This window comes from Polypterus senegalus, unplaced genomic scaffold (genome assembly GCF_016835505.1).
Source record: "Polypterus senegalus isolate Bchr_013 unplaced genomic scaffold, ASM1683550v1 scaffold_2520, whole genome shotgun sequence".
Lineage (NCBI taxonomy): Eukaryota > Metazoa > Chordata > Cladistia > Polypteriformes > Polypteridae > Polypterus > Polypterus senegalus.
In genome coordinates, this window is record NW_024378181.1 from 1 (window position 1) to 8,178 (window position 8,178).

Sequence of the window (8,178 nt, forward strand, 5' to 3'; positions counted from 1 at the left end):
ACAGACAATTTTACATTTTGCATTGGGAAAACAAATTGATATGCAAGCACTGTGTTTATAATTAGGATTTGCTGTGGATTTGTACAACCACCATCTTCATCACTCCCACTCCAAATCAGATTGTGAACTTGTACCATATCCACTGTGCAAGCAATAAAAACAACAATCTTTATAAATAAATTTGCCACTTTAGCATGAATGCCACTCATTTTGTCAGATTAATCTGTACAGAGTGGTTTATCTGCCCAATCTGTATTTCCATCTGTCCTTCCCATCATCACAAGTAACTTGTCATATTTTACGCATAACACCTTTTCAAATTTTCTGCTCTTTGAACTCGGGGAATGTACTGTATATAACATAGCTGATACCAAGTCTGAGGACTTAGTGAGCGGTACCTGCATAAAACAGTTTCTCATTTAGAGTGTTGGCACATCTAATACATAATAGATGTTGACAATGGAAAAGGACTTTTAGAAACATGATAGGCAGGGAAGCAGGAGGAGTTTCAATGGAAAGTTAACAAATACAACTTTAACAGAGTAATCTTTAAGAACACCCTGAGCTATGTGACCATGCTTCTTGAGCAAATTTTTCTTCTACTCTTGAGCTACACCACAAAAAAGAGGCTTGAGGCAGATACAGGGACTCTCACAACTCCAGATGAAGGACGTACAGTTAGAAATTGTACCAGTTAACAGCAATGCAACTTTGAATTGCATAATGGGAAAGTTCTCTTTTTGGATGTAATCCATTAATAGAGCAACTATTAGAGGAAGATTGTTTACTCTTTTCAATGGACTCTAGTCCTACTGGGAAACTTCAGTATTCATAATTAGGAAGACGAATAAAAGGACATGCTCAGGAGAACTGCCTGCATGACAGGAATTAGAATGATGGATTAGGATTACGTTTGTGTTTGCAATAGATTGTCCATAACAAAGACCATTTGCACATGTGGTAACTCACAATCATACCTGGTACTAGAATTCCTCTGCCTAAAGTTCAATAAATAGATATTGCATTTCCATCATTCAATTTGAAGCTATATGTTCAGAAAATTATTACCAAATTGTCAAGTTTCCAGAGATGGATGTAGTGTTGGCTAGTCAGCCTGGAAAACGCATCTTGCGAGAGGGTGATACGAATGACTACTTCTGGTCGTTATTTGAGACATTCTCAAGTCTAACCTCTAGAAGAGCCTCCCATGCAATTTAAAGACTCCTGTAATGGAAAGAAGTGCCAGAAGTTTCTTGATATCTATTATTTATGCAATCCTTGGACCCACAGGTGGACAACACAAAAGATGCAGGAAAAAAAGCTGGTACTTTATAACCCCACCACAGGCACGAGAAAAACTTTGTTTTTTACATTCGCTTATTTACAAAACAAAAACGAGAATACGTATAATTTGAATTTTAATTATTTTTGAACAATGACTTCTTTCGCAAAATTTCTCATGTTGATAAGTAATAGAGAAGCGCTATCTGGGTTGAGTGGCAGGGTTATAAAGTACCAAAAAGCCTTCTGAACAATATAACCATGACAATCTTCAGATCTGACAGAGAGGTAGTGGTAAATCAAGAAGACAGTAGCTGCAAGTAAAGGTCCAAGTGTGGTAAAAGTTTGCCAAGGCCATGGCAGATGGACTCAATGATCCAAGCAAACCATTTAAAAATTTGGAAAGAGTAGATGGGACACTAGCTTTGCTATTCTCAGTAAAGAGTGGGAAAACTTTGATCATGAATAAGGAAAATGTTGAGATGCTAGGAAAGCACTCTAAAGAACTCCTAGATTCTGGGTAGATGTCCTTCTTGGAAGATGCAGCATCACAGCCACTGAAAGGTTCTGGATAGTCTGCTGGATTGGATGGTTTCTATCATAAAATGTTCAAAGGAACAGAATGTTATTGGGTTGTCCTGCTTAACACACTTCTTCACTGTTGAAAGAAAGTCATGGGCATTGCCTTAAGACTTGCAGACTGTAATGGTGGTCACCATTTTTTTTTTTTTTTATAAAACCACAAAAGATGCATTCTGATTTTAAGGGATCACACTCCTTAGCATAACCTTCAATGATCATGCTAGGATACTGGAACAAAGACTCATTGATACTAAAGTTAATGGAGAGTAATGCAGATTCTGTGCTTGCTGTGTACTTTTTGTTCTTGCTCAGATATTTGTGAAGTCACGGGTTATTGATTTCCATTGGGAACAAAATACATACATGTTATTGGAAAATGCAAGTGTGTGGAGTTTCATGGATGCTAGTTTTGCTGGGCTAAATCTCCAGAAAAGGACCACTTTTCCTGATCAAGATGTGGCATCTGAGGTGGTTAGGGAATTTAAGTAGGCTGTACTAGATATGGCCCACTAGATGAAGAGTCAGGAACAGACCCATGACACTTTGGAAAAGGATTCTCTTGCTCATGACTGGCTGTGTGTCCAGGGACTGTCACTGCAAAGAGACCAGCCTGGACAGCTCAGCACAGTGTATTGCCACTGTGATCCTCATTAGGAAAAGCAGAATTAAAATGAATGAGCTGTTGCTTTTTTTAACTATATTATATTTGTGTGTTTAAATATGTACTACTCTCTCCCTCTAAAGCTGCAATTGAGAAGTGTACTTCTAAAAAACACACGTAAAGGATTTACATCGTTGCTTGAAATAAATCATATATTTTGAACAAGTTCTCTGCTAGTGCTGAACTTGTAATCTTATGATGTTTGGTCCTCCAATACTGTCAAAGGGCAAGGAAAGTATCCTAGGGCACCAAAAAAAAAAAAAAAGTATATTTTATGCATACATCAGAGACAGTCCAGGAGTACTGGCAAATATACATTTTAAAACACTTTCAAAGAACAATAGTTCAATTGTTTCATATCATGTCAAGCTAAATATGGTATTTAGCATTCATGGATAATGTATTATATTTTATGAAGGCATATTCCATTTGTAAAGACTGCTGCACAGCTACAAATATTCTTTCTTATGTTTTGCAGTCTTAATGGTAGTTATGTTGGTGACAAAAGTGTTTTCAAATGAAGTAGCGCAAGCACCCCGTGGCCCTGCAGTTTAGCAGTGACTCCAAACTTTCATTTCAATCAGTTGCTTAATTAGAAACTAAGGCTTACTATTAACATGGAATTTTATTTAGTTAAGTTTGCTCCTCCTTTCACTCTACCATGTATGAAATTCCTACTATACATGTACTCAATCAAGACAAGTTGTGTGTCTTATAAAGTGTTAGTACCCTTCAGTCCTAAAGATTTAGGAACACTGAAGAGTAAGGAAAAAGCATCTTACAGACACTGTTTTCCTAAACAGTACACAAATTATCGGTGGGTTACCTTGATATTAACATTCTAATGTCCTTAGATCATGAAATGTGTCAACAGATGTCTGGAGATTTGAATCAACAGCAAATGGATATAAATTCTTCTATTTATACTGTCTTGTATATGTACTTCTGATATATTGGAATGCCCAAGTGGGGTTGGTAGCCAGTTGGCCTAAATCATGAGATCTGATAATTCAATTGCAATCTCAGAAAGGAGATGTTCAATGAAGTCCAGATTTGTTTTTGTTTTCCTTAGGGTGACCAGTTTAAAAGAAAAGCATTCACCATGACACTTTACAGCTGGAGCTGCCCACCTCAGAAAGGGATAATGAAATGTTTCATCAGTACTACAACTATTTTTTATGAACTGCCAAATGGATATTAACCACACTGTAGCCTGCCATTTTCTGTCTGGAATTTTCATGGTCTCCATGCAGTTTAGCAAGTTTACTGCCACAACCCAAAGTCATGTGCATATGGTATGAATACCATATAGCCAAGAATGGATATATCTAGGCATGTGCTCTGCTATGGGCCGACATCGCATACGTCCTTGAGTTGCTATGACCACATACACAAATTCAGAATATCAATATGCAGGATCTGGCAAGAATGGATATATGGCTGGAGGCATGAAGTACAGAGTCTCTGACATATGGGCCATGTAAATGCTCCACTACAGTAGCAAATACTTCATTAAACGAAAGAGTGTGTACTGTTTACATCATGCACTCATTAAATTGGATAGTAAGCCAAATGCAGCTACATTTATTTAATATGCAGGATCGAATGGGGCTACAAATTCTGTGAAATCCATACTTTCTCTGCAAATAATTATTTGTTTTTAAGTCCTTGAAATGATTTTGTTATCATGGCGATTTGTGCTTAAAATAGACCCGATGTAATGAAGAGCTTCCTGTTTAAATGGGGCTGTAGATAGAACTGAGCTCTTCACGACCTCATTCGATTTTTTCCGGCAAACAATTTTCAAAACAAACCGTATTTTACGACTCTAATCAGAGTCGGAGTAATAATTATGTTGGCGTGGTCATTTTAGATCGGAGATCGGCTAAAATTTAAACAATGACCGTTGTTAATACCCAGCCATCATTATTCAGTTTGCCAATAGATGTCAAAAGGATGGATGCCAAAACCAAACTGCCCAAAGATAGATTTCGACGTACCAAGCAAATGTCGATACGTTCTAAATTACTTACGGTTCCGGAGCTGTCGAAGGGTTTAAGTCAGTCAACGATGTTAGTCCTGGAAAGTACGCCCCACCAAACCAACGTTCCAAAAACCAACTGAACTTACTGTTATCTGCTCAAACCAACACCGACTTGCTATACTCAGCCGTCCAGCGGCATCACTGAAGCATTCGAACATGCTTAGCCAATCATGCAATACTGCGTCTGCGTTTGCCACGTTATGTTCTAACTACAGAGGCAGAGTCCCATTGCATGGTTCTAACTTGTATTGAGTCGAGGTATTGACGCAAACACCATACATACGGGGTATTGACGCGAACACCATACATATGGATAGTATCAAATTATATATAAGGATGCTCAGCATCCGTATCTACCTTTTCATGCGCATATTGCCCTGTCCAAAAACTCTCCAATTTAGACCTCCAGCCCTAGAATGAGAGGACCGGGTCCTACAGTTGGATCAGCCACAGAGGGGTCTGAAGCCAGGCTTCATTGAAATAACTTGTCACAATGTGTCAGAACCTCAATAAACCTCAATAGAGAGGTAATATGTTCCATTAATTTTGAAATTATGCATTATTAAATTATGTTCTGCCTGTTAATATAATCCGACTGTTTATGTCTCAGAGTTTTCAGGCACTCCATACTGTGCTAACTGAAGACAATTTCTGGACAGGGATTTGAACCCAAGACCCTGGAACTGTGTGGAAGTAACATTAAGTAAACTTGTTTTAATTTTCCTACTCAATCAATCGTCAAAGAACAACTTAGTAAGCCACTAAACCCGTCAGTTTTGGAAGATGTCACTTCTAAAAGAAAAAAAAAAAATCTCGTGAAAAAATATAGATCATTTCAAAATCGCTGGTACTATGACGCACACGTTTTGACATGTTTTTAAGAGGCATTTGCTACCTCCTCTTTAGTTCCCAGACAGCACTACTTAAAACGGACTGTATAAGCATGAATTATTAAAACGCAACAGACCTATCCTGAATTACAACATGTTTAAAGTGAGAGCCCATATTCTTTTCTATATACATTTTAAAGAATTCTTTAAATTGAATGACTTCTGTAGAAACTAGCAGCTTAGCTTCTCTGCGTTATCTATTGTATTGATTTTTTTTCCGAGATTTCTGGTATAGACTGATAGCAGCCGACGTTCATCCATCCAAACATGCGCTTTACCTGGCTAATCTAATGACAGCTCAGAGGAGGCGGGACTGATCCCGACAGATTGGAACCAAGACTTTAATTGGGCGGCAGCACACCCACATTTACTTAACGACATATTTGATTACAGGAGAAAAATAAAATATAAGGCAAACATCGTAATCTGACGAAAATCCACGTACGCAAAGAACGTGGAAAGTCCATAAAGACACTTGACACTATAAACCTGAGTGAAAGCTTTTTTTTTGCTCTTCCCCAAAAAACTTAGCGTTGCTGATCTTACGTCAGACTTTTACGACTAGGGTGATTTATGCCAATCAGACTTTAAATACTTTGACAGCTTTCAACTAGCGTTCACTTATTTAACCTAGTTTACATCTGAAATAGATATGCCAATGAATAAATTTGTAATATAGCATTTTCTGTTTTTCATACATGTATAACTTACTAATCAGATGTCCTCAGTTTTGTCTATAACGAAAGACACCTAAAATCCTTGATGGTATAGATCTCCGCTGAAAAGTATTACAAAACATGCATGGAGAGATCGCGTGTTCTCCCTTTGTTTTTACTGGGTTTTCTTGGGGTACTCCGGTTTTCTCTCTCATCTCAAACATGTGTGGCAAGTTACTTGGTAATTCCAAATGGCCCGACTGGAGCCAGTGTGTATGCATACGCGAGTACGCTCTCTGACTGCCTCTCTCTCAGTTTGGAGTTGATTTGTGCGTAACATCTAATGACATCCTAGACACCAGCCTGGTTAAAAATAGCACTGGTTTTAATCTTAACAATAATCTGGGCAATGAACCTCTGTATTTTTGCCACCTAAACGCCAGAATATTAATTGAACTGTTTTCAGTTCTGCTTTAAAGAAAACGACCTGTTGTAGCGCTGCAGTCTAACGTGGTAATGGGAAGGAAAAAAAAAAAAACAGGTCTTACTTGCCAAGAAGAGAAGAAGGAAGCCGGGCTGAGGATATTGGGGTTAGTAGGATGGCGACCCCCCATGTATTCGTCTGTGCACACGTCGCAGCTTTCCGCGTCTCTCCAGTCCCAGTAAGGAATAGTGAAGCTATCATCGCCACTCAGTTTCCTAATTTCATGTTCCCAGAGCAGCAGAAAGGCTCGGTGCCAAGGTAGGAAAGCTGGGGCCTCATGGGCAAAGTCGATATCCCGCCATACGTTATCGGTGCCCCCAAGTAAGGCATCTCGTGAAGTGTAATAGTGCATCCATACAAAGAGGTCGTAGACGCTGATGTCTCGGAACAGTGGGTTGGAGCCGTTGTTCATTTGGTTGTAAGTACCGGTGGCAATGACAAAGTCTTTACTGATGGTATTCTTAGCCAAGTTGAGGTAGGCGATGAATTTATTCTTTTCGGACGAAGTCAGGTGTAAAATGTTCCTTCTGATAGACACTCTCCATTCCTCGCAGTTTGGGCCAAAAAAACCAAATTTACAATCGGCACAATTGAAGCCCATGAAATTACCGGCGCATTGACAGGTACGATTGTAGAAAACCACAGGCCATTGCTCTCTATCGTCCACGCCAGAATGGGGGAACTGCGGCCCGTCAGGGGCTTCCGAGATGGTGACATCCTGGCAAGACCCTCTGCCAGAAGCCTGTCCACACTGGGAGCCGTCGCCTTCCCATATGGGACAGCACTCCTTACTGAGAAGAGCCTCAGCAGTGGCACACGCCCTTGGGAACTGCTGTTGGGAGAGGCGCACCAGAGCCAGCAGGCAAAGAAAGGTACCGATCGGCATCGTTTCCAGTAGGAGACGCACACGTTAGATTGTGGGACTTAAAATTAGTTGGCAAGTTAAGTAGCGCGTATCCTCCCTCACCCCTTCTCTCCCAGCCCACTGTTCTCACGTGCTTGCCATGAAATTAAACAGCTTTGTATCTAATGTGCTGGAAAACCATCTTTTACTTTCTGCGCCTCCATGCACATTTATTTTTGTGTTTAAAATGAATCTTTATCCTTTTTTAACAGACGGTTTATAGAATTTAGTGAGTTCCTCGATTAGATTTTCTTGTCTGTTATTGTTACCAATTGAGTTCAATTACTTCTAATTCCAGCCAGAGACAGAGGGATCTATGTTTAAGCTCTAAGGGTCTTTACGTCACTTTTGGCAATACGGAGATTCTCAATTTTCTTAGATATACACAGTAGTTAGAAAGGTCAGTTACAGTTTCTAAAGCTGATAATTAAGTAGATCATTATATAGTATTCTAATGAGTAATTATTCAATAGTAATATCTTATTTGAAAAGCAACTAATATAAATGAGAAGTTATGAACAATTTGTATCCGTGTTTCTGAAAGTTTCTCTAGAGCAGTGATTCCCAAGTTCAGTCCTGCTTGTAACTAGACTCTGACCTTAACTGAGCAAGCTGGTAGTTTCCAGTTTATGTTTTGTATCAATCCAGTAATTACAAACTGGATATGCTAAATAGT

At 39.1% G+C, this 8,178-nt stretch overlaps 1 protein-coding gene across 1 annotated transcript; it reads right to left on the bottom strand.

The window, feature by feature from the left end:
• Positions 1 to 2,728: 2,728 nt before the first annotated feature.
• Positions 2,729 to 7,619, bottom strand: LOC120519559 (tyrosinase-like). Its single transcript, XM_039742512.1, has 2 exons — positions 6,663 to 7,619; positions 2,729 to 2,764 (listed from the first exon to the last, which is right to left on the bottom strand). The coding sequence occupies exons 1-2, from the start codon at positions 7,482 to 7,484 to the stop codon at positions 2,744 to 2,746; spliced, it is 843 nt and encodes a 280-aa protein (XP_039598446.1). The 5' UTR covers positions 7,485 to 7,619; the 3' UTR covers positions 2,729 to 2,743.
• Positions 7,620 to 8,178: the final 559 nt, after the last annotated feature.